This window comes from Thermomyces lanuginosus (genome assembly GCF_041956635.1).
Source record: "Thermomyces lanuginosus strain ATCC 200065 unplaced genomic scaffold VTN49scaffold_27, whole genome shotgun sequence".
Lineage (NCBI taxonomy): Eukaryota > Fungi > Ascomycota > Eurotiomycetes > Eurotiales > Trichocomaceae > Thermomyces > Thermomyces lanuginosus.
Window position 1 is genome coordinate 706250 of NW_027192361.1, and position 24158 is coordinate 730407.

The following is a 24158-nucleotide window of genomic DNA, read 5'->3' on the forward strand; positions in this document are numbered from 1 at the left end:
CTACCTATGGGCAATGGTTAGGCAGAATGATTTTTCTTCTGTGGCTACCTAGGTCCTGTATCCTAGCACAAGGATGGCGCAACGCTCAATATCGTACCCATGCTGCAGTATTGTCTACAAAAAAGGCTTGGCCACTACACTTGGCCTTCATCTCACTTCGATTACCGAGCACGCAATGTTCTTTCTTTAATAGGAACTATAGATGAGCGCTACAATCATTTGTCCAGTAGATTGCCAAATGTAACTGACCTTGAGAGGCTGGCCAGACAAAATACGGGAAGGATAGCAGAACTTCAAGGGCGAGATACGACTTGCAGACAATGGAACCGCAGTTTATTATGGCTGCCACGACCACTTTAGCTTGGACTCTGCCTAAGAGAGAGAGGATCAGTCTTGGTGCCGAAGTTGCAACGCGAATCAGATGACATGCAACATGCAAGACGGCGCCTTGCCAAGATACACATTACACTTCACTGCTGTGGATTATCATTTGTGACAGTCCTCCAAGCCATGGAAATGCCCGCTACGCCACAGCTCAACGGAACAGCTAAAGCCTCAATGCCCCGAACATCCGCATTCGCGTGTGATAGGGGAAACCGAAACATTATCCACAGTAGGCAGAGTCCATGGGGCCGCGGAACTTGCGTTCAAAGCTGGACTATGAAGGCAATCAAGATTCGCCGGGTCGGCCACGCTGAAAATAGTGCAGAGGAGCAGGGTTGAACAATCTTCCCGAGAGCTGCGAATCGTCGGTTCAAGTAGGTACTATGGACTCTTGACCATCCAGCAATCTTTCGATAAACATGCTTATGGGGCAGGATAAATGTAGAGTGCCTGTCATATTAGGAATCAGAGATCCGACGTGCAGGGATATTCAGGCATTGGCCAGAAGAATCCACTGATGATGAAGCGGGTAGGAACTCCGAGCGCGTTCGGAGAGGAGAAAGGAGGAGATTAACGCCATCGCTCGATGTCAGCCATTGAACTTCAGGTGGATTTCCAATCGGGACTGCCTGCGGCTGACGGTCCGCAACAGGCCGGTAAAGGGCAACCTCGAACCTGACAGCACTCCGATGTGGTCGAGCAGAAGGGAGCAGCCTGGAAATCATCAGGGCCGGCAGGATCAGCAGGGGAAGCTCTCAGAACGTCATCAGCACAGGATGCACGGCGATTTTGGAAGCAGGTCGACCGTTGCGAATCCTTGTAGATCATTCTGGACAACGAGAGGAGCAACGGCTATTCTAAGACCGGCCTAGCCTAGCACGTGACTTCCATCCAATCACGAGCGAGATAATGTGCAAGGATCACAAATGTGAGGCAAAGCCCTTGTGCAATAGTAATAATACTTAACTGTTCCTTCTGTACGGAGAACGGAGTACTCGCAACTAGTCGAAAAGAGTCGAAAAATTAGGGCTTCGGAGAGACAACCGCCTCACGTCAACTAACCATATCAAGTATAGCCACACTTGGAGCAACATCATTTGGCGCCGGAAAAAATTATCGTACCCCTGGCCAAGGCCCGGCTGCTGGCCCCAGTTTCCAGACGATCCCGAAAATTAGGGCTCCCGACCAACAGACCAACAGTCCAACAGAAATAAGCCGAGAATCGCGTACATAATGGGTGCGACGGCTTCTGTTTCAGGTTTCAGGTCAGAAAGTCCCTTGATATGAGTGTGATCGCTTTTACCGTGGGTAGAGTAGAGAATGACCAGATGTATGGACAACTTCTAGCAGGATTGTTCAGCGGTGTTGTTCCTAACTCTACGGTAGATTTTCTTGGAGCGGAGAGAATATGCTCTGAAACGAACGAGACAATCGCCTGATACATACGCGGTACATGCTGCTTGCAGTGTTTCGATCTCTCGATCCTTTCCAGACCCTCGGAACGTTTCACTTTATTCATTTCAGGGACCTTGCATTGCTTTGCTCGTCGTCCCGCGTGGTGCTATCTCGGCTAATTTCCTAGGAACAATGGTCCACATCTGGCTCTCCAAACAGCAGAATGTATCATCTATGCTTCCAGACCTTGATAACCACCGCTCTGAGTGGATGCAGTCCAGCTTTTCCAACCGCAAGAGGGGCGACAACCGGATGTGCCGTCCCGGCCCGTCCGTACCTGACGGCCCTCATGCTGATGACGACACATACTCTGGTCACAGCAAGTATACCGCGGTCCAAAATGCCGGATTGCCGAACCGACCTTGATCGAACATGAGATCTGGATGACTTTCATTAAACTTGAGGCCTTGGTGGGTAAAACCTCTGACGTCCAAGCTCGGATGTCGGCGAATTCTGGACGACTCGAGATGAGCGACTCGAGGTATAAATTCTGGGACGCTCCCCGGGTATCAACGTCCAGCAATAACCACCGCTGAAGATTCTTTGAAGAACATATCCAACTGGTCACCATGAAAGGCTCCACCACTGCGTCTTTGCTTCTTCCGCTCCTGGCGAGCGTTACTCGCACCTCTGCGCACGGGTTTGTCTCCAACCTCGTCATCAATGGCGTCTTCTATCGGGGCTGGCTCCCGACCGAGGACCCCTACAAGGCTGACCCCCCGATTGGCGTCGGCTGGGAGACGCCTAACCTGGGCAACGGCTTCGTGCTGCCCGAAGAAGCGTCGACCGATGCCATCGTCTGCCACAAAGAGGCCGAGCCGGCCCGCGGCTATGCCAGCGTCGCTGCCGGTGACAAGATCTACATTCAGTGGCAGCCGAACCCATGGCCGGAGTCTCATCACGGTACGTCAAACTGCCCATTGTTGCAATTCAGAATCATCTACTAACAACTCTTCAAGGCCCCGTCATTGACTACCTGGCCCCTTGCAACGGTGACTGCTCGACTGTCAACAAGACCAGTTTGGAGTTCTTCAAGATCGACGGCGTGGGCCTCATCGACGGCTCCTCCCCGCCGGGTAAGTGGGCTGACGACGAGCTCATTGCCAACGGCAACGGCTGGCTGGTCCAGATCCCCGAGGACATCAAGCCGGGCAACTACGTCCTGCGCCATGAGATCATCGCCTTGCACGAGGCGTTCAACCAGAACGGCGCTCAGATCTACCCGCAGTGCTTCAACCTCCAGATTACCGGCTCCGGCACTGTCGAGCCCGAGGGCACGCCGGCTACCGAGCTGTATTCGCCCACCGATCCGGGCATTCTGGTTGACATCTACAACCCCTTGAGCACGTACGTCGTGCCCGGCCCGACGCTCATCCCGCAGGCGGTTGAGATTGAGCAGTCTTCGTCGGCTGTCACGGCGACTGGTACGCCGACGCCGGCGGCGGCGTAAAAAGTCGAATGCTTGCTACCGCTGCGTTGGAGTGGTTGATGGAGGTGGTATTGCTCATGCATCATTTACCTCTCCGGAGAGGGTTTCATTCTCATAGAATTTGCCGAATGTACTTTAGTACATATTTTCTTTCTTCTTTCTAATTTCATTTTTTTTTTTTTCACATTTTTGTCGGCAGAAGGAGCGTGATCCTTTTTCTTAAAATCCATAGTCTAGCACCATTCTCAATCGCTTTTAACTTGTAGGGTATTTAGTACGTACAGTAGTCCTATGCATCTCAAAGCACCAAAATAGCCACAATGACGTCCAAATTCTGCTGAAACTTAGACAAATTCGCAAGAACACTCCTCGACAACCCTGCCATTGCCTCAGTATCAAGTCGGGAGAGAAGAAGTACGCGACTGAAGACCTTGGGCACTTGGGGGTATACATCGCACGTGATTTGCCGGTCGAAAAAGGTTGTATACTAGTACAAATAAAGAAGTTATGCTTAGCTCATCTTTCGGCCAAGATTTCAAGTCTTGGCGCGATCCTGTCCTTCAGCAACCGCCTCTGGTAACGGCACCGCTAATACCTGGCATCCAACAGAACAACTTGCAGGCCGACAACGAGCTCAAGGGACTCCAAATTCAGAAGATATAAATGTCGGCCAACGTTGGGCTTCCCACCCCGCGTGGAAGCGGGACATCAGGCTACGTTCAACGCAACCTCTCTTTCCTCAAACCGCGCAAAGAACATGGGCCGTCCCCAGGCGCCCCCGGCTCCGAACCGGCACCATTCCGCCAACGTCAACCGGATAAACAGATCCTGGAGCATGATCGAAAACGGCAGGTTGAAGTGAAGGTGCTTGAGGAGCGGGAGCGGCTCGAAGAGGCTAATGAGGAGATTGAATCCGGAAAGCGCAAGGGGAAAGTACTCAGTGAGGAGGAGATTGAGGAGCGGTGTGATGCGCTCAGACAGAGGTTATTGAAGGAGTTGGAGGAGGAGATGCATGCTGCGGAAGCGGAAGAGGGGGAAGCGGAAGAACGGGATGATGATCGGGATAGGCGAGATCTGAGGGGATGGAGAAGAAGCAGGAGTAGGAGCCTGAGCTGGGAGAGGGATAGGACACGGAGAAGATCGCGGTCACCGCCATACAGGGATTTCCGTCGAGGAAGGCGGGATGAGGATGATCGTCGGTATCGGAGAGGGAGAGATGAGCGAGCTTCAAGAGAGGAGAGGGAGAGGGAGAGGGATGGGAGGAAGCGGTTCAAGGCGTATCAGGTGCATGAGCTGGCGGAGGCGAAGATCCGGGAGACGGATCGGTTTCGCAAGGCGCTTGGGATTCGGGATGAAGGAGCAGATGGTCGGTAAAGTCGTCATTCCATTGGGATTGGTTCTTAATGGCGTTTGGGGCTATATATTTTGCGGGTTCGGTTTTGTTTTTGGTTGATTGAATGGGTGCTTACTTTATGGGCTCTATTCATGTTCATGTTAGTATTGTTGAGCGTCATGAATGGTCAGGATCTCAACATTTGATGTCGTCGATAGTATCCAACAATTAGCCGTCCTGATCTATATATCATTAAGGGTATACACCAAACCATACAATTCATCCTGTATAGACTTGCTATGTGAGAAACTTTTCAATCTTCCACCCTTCCTTCGCATCCTTGATCTGCACAACCTTCCTAGCCGGCAACGGCCACCCACCACCCATCTGGTCGCCCACCAATGACGGCACTACCCAGCACTGTCTCCGCTCGGGAATACCGCCTAGCGTTTCCACCTTGCCGACCGGTTTTCCATACTGCAGCAGCGGCGTGCCGTGCGCCAGCGCCGCGAGCTGCGTCCCGCTCGGCGCAACCAGCGGGTGCATGCGGATCTTAACCGCGGGTTGATCCTTGCCATCCTCGTCGACAGAGACGGTGGCTGTCGTCGCCTGTTGCAGATGGGAGTAGACAATGTAGGACGGCATCTCTGCGACGCTAAGCTCCGCCAGCACCGAGGCCGGGTGCACATACACCGTGTGCCGCGTGGCGGCGTCGCCGCTTTCCCGCGCCGCGAAGAGGGTGAGGTAGGGAACCTCGATCGCCCGTCGCGGTCGGGGCCCACTGTTCGCCCCTGACCCCACCAGATCTGCGCGGATCGCCACGTGGTCGAGGAACCCCGCCGTGACGATCTGTTTCAATGCCTTAACTTGCTTCTCCGACGGCTCGGCCAGGCGTGGTGTGTACGCGGCCTGCGGCATCTGTGGGTGGTTCGCTCGCACCATTTCGCTGAGTTGCCGCCGCAGCTGTGATGCTTCCTTTAGGGCCTTGGCGCGGAGGAACATTGTGTCGCAGAGGAGTTCTTTTTCATCCTCCGTGCTTGCATAGTCATATGCGCAGATCGCGGAGAGGTACTTGAGTGCGTCGGACGTGTCCGAGTGTTTGCTCAGCAGTCGATGTGCTTGCTTGTACGCCTTGCGCCGCTTCTCGCGGGCAGTGTCTTCGAGGCGGTCCGCGTTGGTGTACACTTCTTGCTGCTGACGGTTCGAGCCATCGTCACCATCCTCGTTGCCGACCTCCTCGTCAGCCGCCCTTTTCGATGGCAGCTCCAGTTGATTTTCCTGAATGAAGAGCTCGCCCACAGCCAACGCCGAGACCAGTGCAATCACATATGGCATGCAGCCGTGCTGGTGACCGATCTGGATCATCTTGCTGTACCGTGGCGATAGAGGGTAGAGTGACATGCGGTGGCCGAGCTCAGTCGCCTGGCCCTCCGACGTCAGTGCCCCGAGGTATTGCAGGAGCTTCTCAGCTTGCGCGAGTCCCTGCCGGCTCGGCGGCGTCGGGAACGGGAAGTTGATCACGTTGTGCAGACCCATGGTCTTCATCTGCAGCACGACGCCCTCGATCGGTGTGCGGAGAATCTCCGGGTCGGTGTATTCTGGGAAGTCTTCCTCGTAGATGGCTGACGAATACAACCGGTAGCAGTGACCAGGCCCTGTTCGGCCAGCTCGGCCTGCTCTCTGATTTGCGCTGGCCTTGCTAATCCAGCCGATCTCGTAGGTTTGTACACCGGTAGCGATATTGTATTGTTTCTCTTTGGCCCGTCCGCAGTCAAACACATATTTGATCCCCGGAATCGTCAGACTGGTCTCGGCCACGTTTGTGGCCAGCACGATCAGCCGAGACCCTTCTGGCGGTGGTTCGAAGACGCGAAGTTGCTCTTTGGTCGGTAGTTGAGAATACAGCGGGAGTACGTGGACTTTACTCGACGGGTCCATGGCTTCCTCCCCAAGATCAAAGTCCTCGTCATCGTTCTCCTCGTCGTCACCGCCCCTGATGTCAACGTCGCTGTCATTACCATCGTCATCCCCGGGACCAGTTTCCGGCCCTCCCAGGTCCAGATCTTCGGCTTCTAGTGGTGCATCCGCGGCCGACATCTGGACCTTCGCATGCACCGTCTCACCGCGCTGTGTTGGCTTGAACGCTTGCTTGAGCCGTTTTGCCAGGTAGCGAATCTCATTTTGACCAGTGAGGAAAACGAGCATCCCTCCCGGGGGCAGTTTACGATGGCCTTTGCAGACCTTGCGGAATGCTTCTTCCACATAGTCGCGATGTGTTCGACGGGCAAAATGGATCGTGACCGGATACTGTCGGCCCTCAGCTTGCACAAGCGGCGGCGGCCCATGCTTGAAAAGATGGGGGTTCATAGTAAAGTCCGAAATGCGGAGCGTGGCAGACATTACGACCATCTTCAACGGCTTCACCTTGGGATCCTCCTTGGCCATGGAGGCCCGGAGATCAACAATGCGACTGACCATGCCAATGAGGATGTCCGTGTTGACACTACGCTCGTGCGCCTCATCGATGACGATGATTGAGTACTTGCTAAGCGAGAAGTCGCTGGCGATCTCGCGCAGCAGGATACCGTCCGTCATGAACTTAATGGCCGTCTTGCTTGACACGTTTGTGTCGAATCGGATTTGGTATGCGACCCGGTCCGCGTACTGGCCCAGCTCGTCGGCAACACGCTTTGCCATACTGACGGCTGCTACTCGTCGCGGCTGCGTCACAGCGATCATGCCGGGATTTGGACTGTCTGGGCTGCCGAAGCCAGCCTCAAAAAGGAACTGAGGCAGTTGGGTGGTTTTGCCGCTGCCGGTCGCACCCCAAATGACAACTGATGAGTTGTTGTAGATGGCTTCCATGATCTTTTGTTCTTCTGCCACCACTGGCAACTTGAGTCGGGCCTCCTGGATCTCCTCCGGCCGGTCAACATGCACGCTGTAAGCTTTGCGGTCGGGGTCTGTAGACTTGATCTGCAGCTCCGGCGGAAGCGGGTCGTCTTCGTAGACTGTGTTTCTTGGTGTTTTGTTTTTATTGACGACTAGTTCAACCGACTTGGGTAGTTGTTCTGTAACGGGTTGATCTGCCGTCGGCTTGAACCCTACAGCTTCGTTGATTTGCTGTTTTGCCCATGCTTTGAAAGCGGACTCCCTCGGTCGTATGCGGCGCTTTTTTTCGACGGATTCATCATCTTCCTCTTCGTCTTCATCTTCGTCTTCGTCCTCCTCTTCCTCTTCTCCCTCCTCTTCCTCATCGTCTTCGTTCTCAGCCTCGTCTTCTTCTTGACTATCTTCATCTTGACTTTCTTCTCCACTGTTCTCCTCGCTTTCGTCTTGTTCACTTGGTGATTCGCTCTCTTTATCCTCATCATGAGACGCATCATCCTCTGATTGGCTGACGTCCTTGTCCTCGGGTATCCCATCCAACTTCTCATCAGCATACTCCTCATCGTCTTCCGAGCTAAAGCCCTCCCATGGTATCTCCACGACCGGCTTCTTCTTCTTCTTTGATTTCTTGCGCCTCTTGATAACCGGGAACCCATCTTCACCGATTTCGAGAGGCCGTTTCAACCCACTCCCGAGTGCCGGCATTTGTTGTGCAGGCTTCTCAATGGTCGGCGCAGCCGCGTTTCGTTCGCGAAGTCCCTCTTCGAGTTCGTCCGACTCATCGCCCGACAGATCCGGTTCCGTCGGTGCCTGTTCCAGAGGCCGCTTCTGCTCTGTGTGTGCGGGGTCCATATGTTTCCTTCGTCCTAGGTCCTTGGAACTTTTGAGACCTGGCACCTCGACCTGCGATTGTGCCAGCTTCTTCATGATCTCCATCGCCTCTTCTTTCTTGAGTTTTTTCTCCTGTAGTGCAAGTTAGTTATGATTTCCCGATTCCACTCGGTATTCCGGGTATAGCGTACAATATATTTCTCAAGCCGCTTCTTCTTCTTCGACGACATCTTGGGCTGCTGTTGTCGCAGTTCTTCTCTTAGCTGCTGCCGCCGCTTCTCTTTCTCCTCTTTGGAGATGGGCATGATTTCGACGGCATTGGTGTCGGCTGGCGCGACAGCCGACTGCCTGTCGCGCTGCCGGTGCTTTGCCTTACGATCCCGTGGCGTGAACTTGGGCATCGTTTCAAGACTGTGGGAGGCGATTGAAGCAATTCTCTCATCGATCCCAGCAAGCTTGATAAAAATTCACCTTGGACAAATTCTGCCGGATTTATTGAATGTGGGGTTTACCGCTTTGTGTCACCGCCTACTGAATCCAATTCGCTATCACCAGAGCGTTGAAGAGTTGCAGGGTCCCTTTCCATACATGGCTGCGTTCAATCTCCTAAATCTAGCAGATTCCACTCCGCTCACGACGCGGCGTAACGTTTTCAGCAATGCAAAACCATGTCGGAGTCGACGGTGAACTGGATTCTCCCAACTTGCCCTTCCCCGCGCGCACGAAGCAGGCCGCGGGAACGATAAACGGGACCTTGACCGACGCGATGGTGGTGGAATTCAGCGATCGGATAATGGTGATCCTCTCTCAGCGAGGACGGGTCGTTCACTGGGTGCGACGATACTTCCCTATTTTACTCTAAAACTTTCGGCTTACCTAGTTGTTTCCAAAGCTTCGCGTCTCGCTCGACAACTCGAATCCCGCGACGGACGGCCTGCATAATATCCCAGCATTTGGTGACGGCAATGGAGAGGAAGATGATGATTCACTACTCCCGCTATCCTCACTGACTGCATCGACATTGCTCGGTGGCCATGCTCCTGGGCAGGAGATTTACAATCAATTACTTGCTCGACAGATCGCTAGCGCGATTGTAACCAAGACACCCAGCGAGAAGAGGACGTTACTTGTTGGACTCGGGTTGGATCGCCCGTCGTCGTCTTCGGCGTCCTCGACCTCGGTGGAAGACCGGGAGACTTTTTTTGCCCTCGTGGATCTCGTGCTGAATTGTATTTGAGATGTTTGACTGTGGGCTAGATATCTAGAAGTACGTACGGATACTACCGTTGACACGATCTGTTGGGTCGGGTCGGATCCCAAGCCCTTCGGTCAACGTGCCCGCCAAGACCGTCTGGCGAAGGTAGACATAATGACTGCCGGCTCAAATATGTGGGCAGTGAACGCAGGAGGGCTGCTATGCAGCCGGCGGTCTGAATCCCAGGCCAGACCCCTCAATGGACGAAAATACTTCCGGCCATACCATTGAATATTCGGATGACATATCAATGAGGAATCAATCATTTCATTATTAATACATTCCTATTGTTCAGGAAAGTAGAGCCCTATATCCATGTTCTATGGTTGTCCACAAACACATCAACCTTGTCAATGATAATACATCGAATCGAACCATGCAGTAGATTCAACCCGCTTGCACAAGGATAGGAGACGGCCCAAATTAATCCGTCGCCAGAATAACGCAATGCTCCCTAGCATGCCAAACTCGTCTCGATCTCGCCTTGTCAAGGCCAAATGTATCCGTGATAGGCGTCGCCTCGACGGGACCTCCTTCTCCTGTCTGAGACTGCCGCTGAGTAGACGATGCAGCTTGCGTACTCATTAACCGAACTTCCTCGACGCTCGCGCCGATCTCGTATTCGCCACGACATAGGATAGTCAGGCCAACTGTTGTTTCGATGGTCTCGCCACCATGCAGGACAGGTAAGGTTCGTTGCAGCATACCCGTCCAGGCGAGTCGCCGGGAGAGGTCCAGCGCGATCGGGCTAGGCTGCTGGGTGAGACTTGGCTGGAGGCGGAGAAGGGGGGTGATGGATCGCGAGGATCGGTTGTGGATCCTTGTCGTCAGGACGAGGAACTCGTCGGTTTTGGTGATGAATTTGCTGTGGCGAACTTGGCGGACTGCTGCTTTTTCTCCTGCGGCGCTATTATTCTGTTTGGAATCCGCGTCGTTGAATGGTGACAGGGTGAATGTGAGCTCGATGTCGTCAAGACGGAGCGCATCCACCATCCTTGGATTTAGTTGAAGGGCGCGTAGGTCGATCTTGCCCTCGCGCTGAGAGGAGTCTTCTTTCCAGGAGCCGGTGATTCGCTTGAGGAGCTCCTCGCGGTACCAGAATGTTTCGCGAGACGATGCTTCTGCGTGAAACGAGAGTTGATGCGTACTGACGATGTACTGCCGTCGGAATGCCGTCGTTAGGAATGGGATCGCCTCGTGCGGATTGTCAACGTAAATGCGCGGCACCACCAGAACAAAGCGCGAGATTTGACCCGGCTGTAGATGACCGGTGGTAGTAAATACATCCTGGTGGTCTTGGCTGAGGTCTCGCTCGGCAACTTCAAACGATACGGACAGAGGATTGGGCCAGGCGTTGCGTAGGTCGAGAATGAGCAGGCAATAGTCTGTTCCGCGAGACCCAACCCCGAGTCGCGAAAGGGCAGATCCCAGCTGATCGTTGTCTTCTAAATGATCCGATCGTGGCAGCGCTGCGTTTTGACCAACCTGGTTGAACCATGCAAAGTCCGCAGACAACGAGACAATGTCCCCCCGAACAATCTCGACGCTGGCATTGACGGTCACCGTGACGGGAAGCGAGAGTTGCCGCGTGTAAAACGTTTCCGGAATCTCATCGTGGGGCGTCCCCAGGAAAGCATAGTCGATACGAACAACAGCATCTTGCAAGCCCGGCTTGCCAAATACCTCGATCGTGAAGGTGGCTTTTTCACCGGCACCTATCGAAAAATCATGGGGCTTCTTGCCGTTACGAAGCCACCGCAACGCCGGCTTGGTTGAAAGCTGCAAGCTCAGCTCGTAGACCTCTGCGGGTAAAAGGTCCCTATTGCTCAATGCGCTCTGCAGTTGTCGCATAGTAGAATCTTCAAATGTAAAGCAAATGAAATCGACGGGACACGACGAAGTATTATGCAATGTTATATCGAATGTTTTCTTCTCTCCTTCCAGAATCATGATCGCAGATTGTGCAAGTGACGTTGAGTGAATCACCACTGATGGTTGCGGGTGGATGACTTTCACTGGACACGTCGAAACCTCCGGCCCGACTTTAGCAATGACCTTTCCGTCCTTGGACGTTGTTGAACTCCAGGACAATGGCCGTTCCGAAAGCGGCCGCTTTGCGTTCAAACCAGTCCGCTTGATCTTTGATTCGGGTGAAGGCTTCCAATACTTAGAGAATATCGGGAACTTTCGGGGCCGACAATGTCGCACTTTGACATAGCAGGCATCGATGGTTAACGTCCCATGGGTATTGGCGACGCCCGGAATGAGAATTTCGTGGAGTGATAATGGGGGTACGAGAACCCCTGAGAGGCTCGCATCCAAAGAGCCGTTGTCACTGTGGAGGCGGATATAGTCGATCTCCAGGTCAAACTCATATGGGTTCTGAAGCGTCACCAGGAATTTCGCGGGTTCTTTCGCAATCAATAACGATTCTTGGAGCTTGGAAACCGTCTTGGAGAACGGGGTGTAGAGAAACGGGCCCTGTGATATATCCGCGGTTGACATTGTCGCAGCGCTAAGGTCCGTTTTAGACCGTCGGAATGGCCTCTTAGACTCTGGAAAGTCAAGAACTTCTACACCTCGAACAAGGAAATCGTCCCAATATTCTGCTTCCAAGTCGGGGGCTCCCAGCTTTTGTGCCGCACCGACGGTGCGCTTGATGTTGTTTAGCAAGCGAACTTGGTCTTCTGGAGGGAGTGCAGGAGGGCGTCGCAGGGTTTCCGGAAGTAAAAGTTCCCCCCGGATGGTTTGAAGCAGCGCAACAGTGTACTGCAAAACGCCCTCGAAGTCAGGAAGCGCTTCGCAAAAGTTGATCGACGCCTTCAAGACTTCGATCTTTAGAAGCAGGTCTCCGTACGCGTCCAGGGACAAGTGTCGAAAAGCCCGGTCGACTATCGACGTGACAGAGTCGTACTCATGGCCCGCTTCAAGTGTGCTGCTAACAGTCGGGGACGGCGGGCTGTTCTTTCGTTCCTGAAATGCCGATGGTTGCACACCATATGTCTCACCTATCATTGTTAACAGAGCCCGAGTACTTTCCTCAAGGTTACCGGAACCAACGTCGAGTGCGTTGATTTCAAAAGTGGTGTCATTCATTGAGGAGAGACCAGCTGCAGGGTGAATGCCAACTTCTGCAGCTCCGATCTTGCGAGCCTCCACCAATCCGGGTACTACAATGGACAGGAGCTGCTTCAATACAAATGCCTTCTTCCGCGGAAGATCCAAGTATGTGAGGACTGAAGCTATGCCCACGAGGATAGGCACCGCATCTGTAGTGGGAATCTCAGCACTCGGGGCGTTTGGTAACGCTCGGAACAGGAACGCCGCAATGTCATTTTTCCTCAATAGGGGAGCGCCTCGGGGGCGCTCTAGTTGGACTGCTGGGGTCAATGGCTCATTTGTAACAATATGCCTCAAAGCCACGTCGTCTAAATATCCATTTCGGACACGAATCGCAGCAAGGAGGCGGGAAAGGCGGATAATTGTTTCCGAAAAGACCAACGGAGGAAGCGGCTCGTCAGTGATAGCTGCTGCACGGCTGTATAGGTTCGCAATGGTGTTGCATAAATCAGGGGCAAGGTTCGCCAGGTTCTGCAGTGAGACAAGCCGGTTGCCTGGCGATGATTGCCCCGGGCTAAGGTTCTCGAGCGTAGCAGTCCCGAAAGGGTTTGAAGCTGATGACCTGGAGCCAGCTGTCTTCTCCGCTACGGGGTAGCAGATTTGAGGGATCTAACAACGGTCAGCAGCGTATCCCATTGCAGAGTCGAAGAAAATTCCGCTGTACCTGGAAATCCATCCCAGCCCATCCAAGCATCAGGAGACATATCAATATTGATTCGAGGCCCTTTCCGTGCCACACATAATCACTACTTGCTCGAGCCATTGTCGTTCCCTCAACGAGTTCCTTAAGCGCCTCCGGCCATCTTCCTGCCTGTAGGTACAATGAACCAATGACGACACCTAAACGACCCCGAATCCTTGCCTTTGTGCGATCAGCTGCAGTGAGCCCCTGTACAGACATGCGATCGCGGCTACTTTCCTTGGATGACGGCGGTCTCCCACTCGAACTGGAGCGGCTGGCAAGTTGTATCGACCTTGTAATTTCATCAAATGTCGTTGGCGACTCGTGAGTACCAGGGGCTGGTGATGCAGTGCCAGAGCTCGCTGCCGAATCCGAGTCACCATTCGTTGCCGCTGGTGATTGCGCCGGCACTGAGAGCCTGTGCATCAACTTGTCGACAGGGCGTGGGCGCAGTTCCGGACCGCGCCGCGGGCCCCACGACGACATCCGAGGAGAGTCAATGGAGGGTATAGCCTGCAACAATTTTGCAAAATCGTCCATTTCACCAAGGAGCGACGACGTCACATCACACAGAAGTGTTTTGATCGTTGTTGACCGAGACGACTGTGGATCAGGAACCCATATGATGTCTTCCGGCCCCGAAACTAGCTTGTCAACGCCATGGTATTCAAAGACGACCAGTCGCACCACCAATGCTCTGGGATTCTGTTCCTTGACAGCCGAAAGCTCTCTAATCAAATCGCCCAATCCTACTGGATTTGGTGAACTCTCCGTGGCGCCATCTTGGGGCGCATCATTCGACTCGCGCTTTGATCCCGCAGCGCTGGAATCGCTCCCCAGCTCCGCGCCGTCAGCAATTGCCAGAACAACGAGCGGCTCACGAAAGATCTCGAACGGAAACAGCTCCAGGTGCGAAATTGGTGGGACCGAAAAGGAGAGATTGTAGAGAATCAGCCCGGTTGGAAATGCAAGTGGCGTAAACATATCTGGCGAGTTAGCCGTCCCGACCGAGCTGTGAGGTTCACGGCCATGTACATACTCCGATTTGGTCGGGGATCTGGGCTGACATCTCCCAGACGGATAACATTCTCGGCCTGTAGCCTGGCAGCAAAACTCAAAAACCGCGACCGACGAATTTTGCCGACGGGCAACAGCAGCGCATTGACGCGCGCTGGCGCCACCGGTGAGAGAATGTCCGCGCCCATGGCAGCATGCACGCCGTTATGCGAAGACCGTTGCTCGCAGCACGGTTGAAGAGCTCGACGAAAGGGTCATGGAAAAGGAGCCGCGGAGCTCACGGAGTTGTCGACATGTAGAAAATCACGCATGGACCAGGATCCAGGACGCTGCCGGATCCTCGAGACTTTCAGGTACTTCATCCAATACGCACGATTTGGAGGATGGTGGAGTTGGGAGTCTGGGGAGTTGGTGCCTTGCTGCCATATTTATCAGGCATAAATGAGTCGTAAGCATGGGCGCAGGGCCGCAGGCGCCACCTTATCGATACGCGCGAATCGCGATAAGCGATAACGAGTCGTGTTTATCTGAGAGCACTGTTCCTCGTATACAACACCTCCGCGAGGCCGTCGCTGCGCTGAAAGCTGCCAGAACGCACCTGGGCGCTCCTGGACGGGGCGCACAATGATGTTGCCCTGATTTTGCGCTTCGTATATTTAAGTCTTGGTCTTGCCACACGCTTCCATGGTGTTTCTTGCCACTGTCCAGGTACCTAACAGGTTCATTCTAGCACATAGGTAGCTCTCCAGACCTTCTTGATACGACTGAATCCTGCCGTAATGGCTGCATCAATCGATTTCAATGCGCTTAAGGCGCGGACCATGGGCTCAAGCAATGATGAAGACCCAGTCACGGTTGATACGCGAGGATTGATTGCCAAGGTTCTTTCCCGCTATTCCGGGAAATGGTAGGTGTCGGCTGTCTTGATAGTACCTTTATATAACATAAGATTTCTGACTCTGGCAGGACTGTTTTACGAGAAATGATTCAGAATGCCGCCGACGCATCCGCGACAAGGGTCACGATCAAGTTTGAGACGCTACCCTCGACCACCGTTCCCCTACCACCGGATCCCGACCAATCTACGTTGCTAAAACATGTCATTGCCAACCATACTCTAAAGCGACTTTTGATCTCGAACAATGGGCACCCGTTCACAGAAAGAGATTGGTCTCGTCTCAAACGGATTGCAGATGGCAACCCCGACGAAACCAAGATTGGAGCCTTCGGTGTTGGTTTTTACAGCGTATTTGACGACTGTGAAGAGCCTTTTGTGTCTTCGGGAAATCAGGCCATGGCTTTTTATTGGAAAGGGAACGCTCTATTCACACGGCGGTTGCAGCTTAAGGACTCTGACGCGAATCCTGAAACAACTTTCGTTCTGGATTATCGAAATAACACCACTCCCGTACCGGCATTGATGCAACTAGCTCAGTTTCTCGCCACCAGCCTTACTTTTGTCGGCCTCGAAGAAATTCATCTGTGGCTGGATCAATGGCACCTACTTCATCTTACCAAAAAGCCAGCGCCTAGCGAGGCCATCACTGTACCCGCAGATATCGAGACGAAGACCGCCGAAAACCTCATGAAGGTTGTTGGTGTCACACGAGAAGTCACTCAGGTGGACGCAAAGTGGATGCGAGTGCTTGAATGGACTCCGCAGACTGCAGCGACGCGGTTAGATGGAATCAGAGAGACAACGACATCGTTGCGCTCTTGGTTCTCAAAGCTGGCCCACTCTTCGTCCCAGTCATCTGCGAAGAAAAAGAAGACCAAGAGTTCGGAAAATGGTGAAGGAGAGGACTTGACAAAAATCCTCACTTCGTCTGTTTTCTTGCACATTACCACCGCAACTATACAAGTTTCTATCAGCCAGTTGCTCAGCAGCGAATTGGAGAGAGCAACGCGCAAGCCCCCGCCGAAACGGACCACAATCGCCGTTCTCACTCCGTCACACGCTGCCGGTGGTGCCTCTGAGGAATCCGAGGTCTTGTCTTCCGTGCTGCCCTCGAAGTCTGGTCGTGTGTTCATTGGCTTCCCCACCCATCAGACAACTGGCCTCAATGCTCATATTTCGGCTCCGTCCGTTATTCCAACTGTAGAGCGAGAGAACATTGATCTCAACACTCGCTACATAAGTACATGGAACTTCGAGATGCTGAGGGCAGCTGGGATCGTTTGTCGCATTGCCTGGGCTACAGATATGGCAGCAATACAGTCAAGCGTCATTCGAAAGGCTCATTCGCATAACCTTAAGGACATTCGAAGTGACCACATTGCTGATGTTATCCCGGAGGCTGTGCACACGGCAAACCAATTCGTTTTTCGGGAATCCACGCCATCGTCTTTACTTGGTCGGACAATAGAGAATTCGTTTTGGATGAGTAACAAGAAGGCATCAATCGAGGTTCTCTCGACACGTGGCGTCCTACCCAGTTACAAGGTCCGTGTTGCTCCGAAGGAGCTCAGCTTTATGGACGGCATTCCATCTCTTCCGGAAGAATTCGTGTCAAACGCGTCAGATTTTGTCCGGAAACTGACTGAATTTGGCCTCGTGACTGACGTTAATGTGTCTGATATCATAGAAGAGCTCGAGAGAGGTCCCCTGACATCGAAGCAACTGACAGAGTTTCTCTCCTGGGCGGGGAAACGTGCTGCTAATGGAGAGCTCGGTGCGCACACTGTGCAATCTATGCTCAAAGTGGCCCTGGCCAATGATGAGGACACTAGTGCAGACTCCAGGCGCCTGCTAGCTCTGTCAGAGATCAAGAACTACCTCACGCCGTCTCGCATTCCTGCTAATCTCCCTGTTCCCCCGTCGGTCATGCCATTCAAGTACACAAAGACCATGGCAAGTCGCGAGTTGGAAGCTCTTGGCTGGACGGAGCTACAGATCGTTCCTTGGATGCAATGGCTTGTGAACAATGCAAGCAATCGGGACGTACTTTCTTCTGACAAGGATATAACTCAGAATCCTGCTTTCTCCGCTCAAATCTTGCCTGTTCTTTCCAGGCAGTGGGATTTACTTTCTGCTCAATCCAAGCAATTACTCGTTGATCTTCTACAGTCGAAGACGGTGATTCCAACGAAGAGAGGAATGAAACGGCCAACGGAGGCATATTTCCCATCCGTTCGGTTATTTGATGACCTCCCAGTGGTGACCGGGCTGACTGGAGTCAAAGAGAAGTTTCTTGCAGCGCTGGGAGTCCGCAAAACAGTAGAACTTGGTGTGATCTTCGACCGGCTATTAGCTGACAATAATGCAAGCGAGAGCAAAAATGGGCCGAAATGGAGTCATGTCGATTTGATCATCTATCTTACCTCTGTCCAGGAAGACATTCCTGCCAGCGACATTGCCAGACTGAAGGAAGCAAAAATATGCACCGCGGAGGGCTCGTCATCGGAAACCGGCCCCAAACTGCGATACAAGATATCAGACCTTTTCGAACCCAAGGACTCGACCAGGAAACTGGAACTTCCGATCATTGAATGGCGTGGCAAGTATCAGCCTCACAGTAAAGAAGCCCAGTTTCTTTCCAAGTTGGGACTGAGATCTCATCCCTCAGCTGCGGAGGTAATTGGTATTATTGCTAAGGCAGCAGCTGAGGGTAATGAATCCCTGTTCATAAAATCCATGGCCTATTTCACTACTGAATACCACAACAATGGGTACGACTCCTTCGATACCAGCCAGGTCACGACGCCGTTTCTGCCAGTCGAGGGATCGAAGAAGCTCAGCACGCCTCGAATCTGCTTCACTCACGATGGCGCAACTCTGTTCAATTTCGATATTCTGAGACGAGACCTTCATCCACATGCTACAAAACTCGGTGTCAAAGAGCACCCACCTATTGGGGAATGCGTGAAGTTCATTCTTCAAAATCCACCTATGACTTCAAGAGATGCCCGGAATTTGTTCGGCTACATGGCCGGACGAATTGCAGAAATTAGCCTTGCAGACAAGGATCGACTTGGTCAAGCGCGAATTATCCCAATCACAAAGGCTGGTAGCGACTCCGAAAAGCGACAGTCTACTCGTCTTGTGGAGCCCAGGCAGTGTTACCTCGGCGACAGTGAGGACTTCCGTGATATCTTTGATTTTGTTGACTTTGGGCAAAACGCGAATCTCTTTCTCCTCTCCGTGGGCTCCAAACATGAGCCGTCAAAGGTAGAAGTAGCTCAGATGTTGGTTAAGGAGCCGGCGCGGATCTCGTCCAGCTTCCAGAATCCGGACAAGTACCTCAACCTACTGAGGAGCCTCGCCGAAAATTTACCACAGTTACGTCGGGAAAAGCAACTCTTCCAAGCCATGACCAAATCTCCATTTCTATTAGCCAGTCGAGAACTACACGCGCAGGCTCGGAAAAGCAAAAAGTTTCCACTTTTTGAGTCTGAGGAAGATTCCGACTCTTTTGAGGATGACGAACAAGGCATCAAAGAATATCAGCTTGTTTCCGCCAATAGCGCTGTCATCGTTGATGACTACCAGAGTTTCACACTGTTCAAAGAACATATCCTTGCAGCGCCCCAAGAAGAAATCTTGGAAAAGTTCTATGCTGCTCTGGGAACACCTTTACTGAGCTCCCTAGTTGAAGAACGGGCACAATGGGGTCCAGAAATGGCAGACCAGAAGCCAGTAGCAAAGCTTCGGAGGCTCATCAACGAGCGCACTAGGCTGTTCCTCCACGATCAAAGTGCGGATTCCATTAAGCACGATGCACGATGGCTGGAGAAATACCTCAAGATCACAATAGTGCAGTCAATTTCTCTTCGGCGTTTTCTGAAAAATAGTAGCATCAGTCACAGTCAGAAACGAAACGCCATCACCACAAAGAACGGCAGTGACTGGGTGCTGCGGATCACTCCGGGAACGTTTAACTTTTACGAGATTAGCCAGGCTCTTGTCCATCTCCTGCTTCATCGCCCGAAGCTACACTCCCTCCTCACCTTGGAGATGATTTTGAAGACTGACCTATATGAGCTTCGGGCGCGAGGCTACAATGTGAATAGAATCCTTCGACAACGGGAAGCTGAGGCTAGGATGGCAGAGAGCCAACGACAGAAACAGCTGGAAGAAGAGCGCCAACGACTGCAAGAACGCGAAACGGAGTGGCAAAAGAGTAAACGGACGTCCTCCGATGCGGAATCGTCTCAGCAACTCTCTATACCGGGACAGTTTCCCTCGGGCTCACCTCCCCGCGACCAGTCACAGGAGCAGACATATAGTTGGTCGGACGATCTTCTGCACGAGTTCCGATCTCGGAACTTGTTTTCATTTTTTACCAGGGGTTCTGGCTCTGGCGAGCCACCGCCGTACTCGGCAGTCGATCCGCAGCAGCAAAAGCCCAAACGGCCCCAGTCAGTGACCAGCCCGTACAAATTGCAAGACAACCTTCTTTCTGCAATTCAAGCGTGTAGGCCGCATGGAGCTTCTGGGGTCTATACTCGTCCTGCCGTTAACCAAGTCAGCGAGACGAAATCATACTGCGACGAGCAACACAGCCACGATCTTGAATTTGTAGCCACTCTCCCTTCTGGCATCCATTTCCTAATGTCAAAGTCGATTCCCAACCGATCCGCCATCTTAGGGGAACATTCAGCGGGAATCAATTCTTTCGCTTCTATTCTAGCGGAGTGCGCAAGCGTTTTTGCCCTTGGCGCAGAGAACATCACCATTTTTTACGGGCCGGAAGACAAGTCTATCGCGTTCAACCGCTCAGGAAGCCTCTTCTGCAACTACCATTACTTTCAACAGCTTCATGAGTCGCCGCTACGGCAGGACCCGAAGGCTGGACGAGTCGACGCGCTTGTGTACTGGTGGGTGATTCTGTGCCATGAACTAGCACATAACCTCGTCTCGGAGCACAGTTCGGCTCACAGCTATTACACGTAAGTCTTGATGATTGACGGATAAGGGCCGTCGGATGAAAAACTAATTAGTTTTACAGGGAGGGTTTCGTGACGCAGTATTTCCCCAAGATTGCCCAGAAATTAGCGAATGTGCAGCCATGACATGATAGACATGTGCTTGTAGGCGTCTCTGCGGCATGCTGTGATGAGTGATCTCCTAGATATTGAGCGTTTCTGCATTTTCTTCCCTGATGTCCGAGCCATCTGTCGCAATAGTTGCCCTTGTCCATACGCGATAACTAAACACTAGCATTTTGACCATTAGACTAGATCATTGGATGCAATGCAGGAAGCGAATTAGACAGAAGTGTGCGTGGGTATCCGAGTAAATATTGACCAAAGCCGATGTGAAAATAATGCAAATAAATTGTTGACCGAGGCTTCAAGTGCCGTCAGTAAGCTGCCAGCCTAACATGGATTCTCGTAGTTAGTAGTAAGCTTGAGTTATTCGAGCCTTCAAGATTGCATCTGCACGACAGGATAATTTTCGGTAAATACTTGGTTTCGTCCGGAGTCTTTCATATTCGGAAGAGTCGATCTTTTGTGAGATGGCAGAGATACTGTCATTGAATCGGAACTCGCATAGCCCCTTTCCCCCGGATCCTCAAACGCTGAAATTTGGCGATGTTAACCCAACAGTGCAATGGTTCAGACAGGATCCATTGGTTCTCAGCTTCATAGTAATGTTAGAGCTGATTGCATGGACCCGAGTTCCGTTGGTATCCATTAACGACGCATTGGAGATTGCCAAAGCTTGGCGTTGGCATTGGAACGTCACAGTTGAGTGCAGATGGGACTTGGAGCGAACCTCGACAAGGACAAGTATGTTTGGTGCATGAATAGTACCACCGATGACGAACCTATCTAATGTGGGAACCGTCAGGAAATCATCACTTACGTTAATCTTGAAGGCTGGGAGCATTCACGTTGATAAAGTTCTTTGTTTTTTTTAGTCACAAAATGCATCGAATTTACGAGTCTGAAGCATGGAATGCAGTGACGCGTCAATTTGGTAACTTGCCCTCAGTTTTCCAAACCCCAGGGTCCTTAGGGTTCAGTTCGGTTCCAGAATCTAGCTGCCTAACCACAGCTCCGTTCTTAACTCCGTTCACAACAGAGCACAGAGTCCTCTTCCGATTGATATAACTCAATCGAAATACTGGATAAAGGATCATTATCAGTTCGGAATTGGTACCACTCATGCTTGTAAATGGGATCAGGCTGTTACCGTCCACAAGTCAGGTTTAAGATCCCGCAAAGTCCAACGTTGGCCAAGTTTTCTCAAGCATGATACTACTCCAGCTCCTAGCCAATGGTCGCAACAACGATGTGTGAGTATTAACCTCGCTGGGCAGGTTCATCTGTAGGTCAGTAAATGATGTGCGTTGCTGAGGTTGATCTCACTATTGTCATTGGGTCGGAGTTCTTTGTATATAATTTGCAGTTACTTCGGAGTATGCAAACTCAGGGTTATTCTCACTCATGCTCCAGAGAAAGTTCAGCTCGAAATAGTTTAAACAACGAAAAAAAATCACAGTACTGCACGCAGCATTGTGCACGCACTGTAGGATATAAGATCAGACGCTTCGTTTAACAAGAGTGAGTATCTACCTGTGCATCACAGAGTTGTTCTCTCAATACAACATGCCCGCCCCGTATAACTCCCAGACCACCAGCGACGAGCTCGTCGCGGACTACGCAAACATCATTAAAGACAAGGCAGTTCTCATCACGGGGGTTACGACCGGCTCCCTGGGCCACCTTTTTGTCAAATCCATCGCCAAGGAAAATCCTGCATGGCTCATCCTTGCCGGTCGCAATGCCGAGAAACTCTCACAGACAGCTAAAGATATAACCTCCATCAATCCTGATGTTAGCGTGCGCACGCTGCGAATTGACCTGGGTTCATTGCAGAGCGTACGAGAGGCCGCTACTACAGTCAACTCATGGGATGATATTCCCGCTATTGATGTGCTTGTCAACAATGCGGCCATCGCGGCGACTGAATTCAAGCTCTCTCCCGAGGGCCTTGAGTTGCAGCTTGCGGTCAACTATCTGGGCCCGTTCTTGTTTACCAACTTGGTGATGAAAAAAGTTGCTGCGGCGCAGGAGCCTCGTGTTGTGCTTCTTTCCAGTGATGGCCATCGCCTTAGTCCGTTCCGATTTGGGGATTATAATTTTGATGTAATTGCAGTTATTCAAACTCGAGAATCCTTCTCTCTGCTAACAAAGGGGTAGGGAGGGAAGATGTACAACCGATGGATTGCATATGGTCAAAGCAAGACGGCAGTCATGCTATTTGCCATTTCACTGGCACAAAAACTTGGTGTCAATCACAGGCTGCAGGCATACAGCGTACATCCAGGAGCCTCCGTTTGGACGAACCTCCTAGGTCATCTTGATCCCAATGAGTGGGCTCCAGAATATCGTACGTGCCTGTCTGTTTTCGTTTGCACTCAGACCCTTGCTAATCAATGTGAATAGGAAATATGCATATTCAGGTCGGCAACGGCTGGGAGGAAGTTGAACTCAAGACTGCCGAAACGGCAGCCGCAACACATGTGTATGCTGCGTTCGATCCCAATTTAAAAGGTGAATACTTCTGGTAATTACTTCATGCATGGATGGGTTACAGATGCTGACTATTTTAGCAAACAACGGTTCCTATCTGCTCGACTGTCATGTGGCAGACCCTTTTGTAGATCCTGTCAAGCCGTGGGCGACAAGCAACGTTGAAGCTGAGAAATTATGGAGGCTGAGCGAGAAGCTGGTTGGACAGGAGTTCTCTTATTGAAAGTACTTCATACTATACTCTCAACTATAACTATACGAAGTACAGTGCTGAATGAATCGCCGCTATTATGTAGGTACTGATGTTGGTTATGAAGAAGACAAGTACCACAGCTTGAATGGCATACTGTTACAGCTAATCTTCTAGTATCGTCTAATTGCATCTCACCCGAGACCTGGTGTCTTAGGGTTGAGCTTCGATACCCGCAGTACCTGTTAATTTCTTTAATGGGATATTGAATACGAGTAGGTTATCTGCCGTACCTGGCTTTGAGGTCGCTGCCGAAGGGTACTGCGTTTATCTGCGTTGATGACCGATACCAATTTTGATATAGCGTGCGGCGATTAGCAAGCTCACGTGTGGATACTCGCCGAAACAGGAATAGGCGAATAGCGGTATCGGCGACTTTTTTGCACGCAAATCTTTTTCGAGGGCGTTGTCAGTGTGGTAACTGGTAGCACTTGTATTTCAGTTCTAGACCTTTCATGATTCATGACCCTATGGCAATTATTTCTCACGGCTTGATTTGTAGGAATTTTCTCCGTGGGATACGCTTATCTACGGAAAAGGACGGCATTGAATGGATAGTAACCCTAATGGTTCCGGTACCTCCATCATCATAAAAACGGCTGAAATCTTGACTGCACGTGCCGTCGATGCCCAGTCAAGAAATTCATCGGATGTTTCTAAGAGCTTAGAACACGCAGATTTCAGCCGGAGAACGAAATCGTCGGATGGAAAGCAGAGGACTAAAGCGCCACATTCTTTATGTGGACGCATATGATTCATTCTCCAACAATGTCATTTCCATGCTTAAGGAGCACCTTGATGTTTCGGTGACTGTGTTGACTGTTGACTCGGAGTGGCCGGATGGAGGTCGTCCAGAGTTTCTGCGGCAATTTGATGCCGTTGTGTTGGGTCCTGGGCCCGGGAACCCGGAATGCCCAACTGATGTTGGAATAATGAGAGATCTATGGAGTCTCGAGGGAGATGATATTGTCCCCGTTTTGGGCATATGCCTGGGATTTCAGAGCATGTGTCTGCATTATGGGGTTCCTATCC

General features: G+C 51.8%; 7 protein-coding genes across 7 annotated transcripts; 5 read left to right on the forward strand and 2 right to left on the reverse strand.

Annotated features, from left to right (window-relative positions):
• Nucleotides 1-2408: 2408 nt before the first annotated feature.
• On the forward strand, nt 2409-3289 carry VTN49DRAFT_2485 (uncharacterized protein; the record flags this gene model as incomplete). The annotated part of the gene is made up of 2 exons (XM_069410215.1): nt 2409-2742; nt 2799-3289. The coding sequence occupies 2 exons, from the start codon at nt 2409-2411 to the stop codon at nt 3287-3289; spliced, it is 825 nt and encodes a 274-aa protein (XP_069269043.1).
• Nucleotides 3290-3931: 642 nt separating this feature from the next.
• On the forward strand, nt 3932-4642 carry VTN49DRAFT_2486 (uncharacterized protein; the record flags this gene model as incomplete). The annotated part of the gene is made up of 1 exon (XM_069410216.1): nt 3932-4642. The coding sequence occupies one exon, from the start codon at nt 3932-3934 to the stop codon at nt 4640-4642; it is 711 nt and encodes a 236-aa protein (XP_069269044.1).
• A 256-nt stretch (nt 4643-4898) lies between these two features.
• VTN49DRAFT_2487 (uncharacterized protein) lies at nt 4899-8722 on the reverse strand (the record flags this gene model as incomplete). Its single annotated transcript, XM_069410217.1, has 2 exons — nt 4899-8453; nt 8513-8722. 2 exons carry the CDS (start codon nt 8720-8722, stop codon nt 4899-4901), a joined length of 3765 nt encoding a protein of 1254 aa, XP_069269045.1.
• Nucleotides 8723-8979: 257 nt separating this feature from the next.
• VTN49DRAFT_2488 (uncharacterized protein) lies at nt 8980-9558 on the forward strand (the record flags this gene model as incomplete). Its single annotated transcript, XM_069410218.1, has 2 exons — nt 8980-9153; nt 9214-9558. 2 exons carry the CDS (start codon nt 8980-8982, stop codon nt 9556-9558), a joined length of 519 nt encoding a protein of 172 aa, XP_069269046.1.
• Nucleotides 9559-9999: 441 nt separating this feature from the next.
• Nucleotides 10000-14583, reverse strand: VTN49DRAFT_2489 (uncharacterized protein; the record flags this gene model as incomplete). Its single annotated transcript, XM_069410219.1, has 3 exons — nt 10000-13305; nt 13361-14364; nt 14418-14583. 3 exons carry the CDS (start codon nt 14581-14583, stop codon nt 10000-10002), a joined length of 4476 nt encoding a protein of 1491 aa, XP_069269047.1.
• Nucleotides 14584-15174: 591 nt separating this feature from the next.
• On the forward strand, nt 15175-20407 carry VTN49DRAFT_2490 (uncharacterized protein; the record flags this gene model as incomplete). Its single annotated transcript, XM_069410221.1, has 3 exons — nt 15175-15302; nt 15362-20284; nt 20344-20407. 3 exons carry the CDS (start codon nt 15175-15177, stop codon nt 20405-20407), a joined length of 5115 nt encoding a protein of 1704 aa, XP_069269048.1.
• Nucleotides 20408-21949: 1542 nt separating this feature from the next.
• On the forward strand, nt 21950-23099 carry VTN49DRAFT_2491 (uncharacterized protein; the record flags this gene model as incomplete). The annotated part of the gene is made up of 4 exons (XM_069410222.1): nt 21950-22489; nt 22544-22733; nt 22790-22897; nt 22957-23099. 4 exons carry the CDS (start codon nt 21950-21952, stop codon nt 23097-23099), a joined length of 981 nt encoding a protein of 326 aa, XP_069269049.1.
• Nucleotides 23100-24158: the final 1059 nt, after the last annotated feature.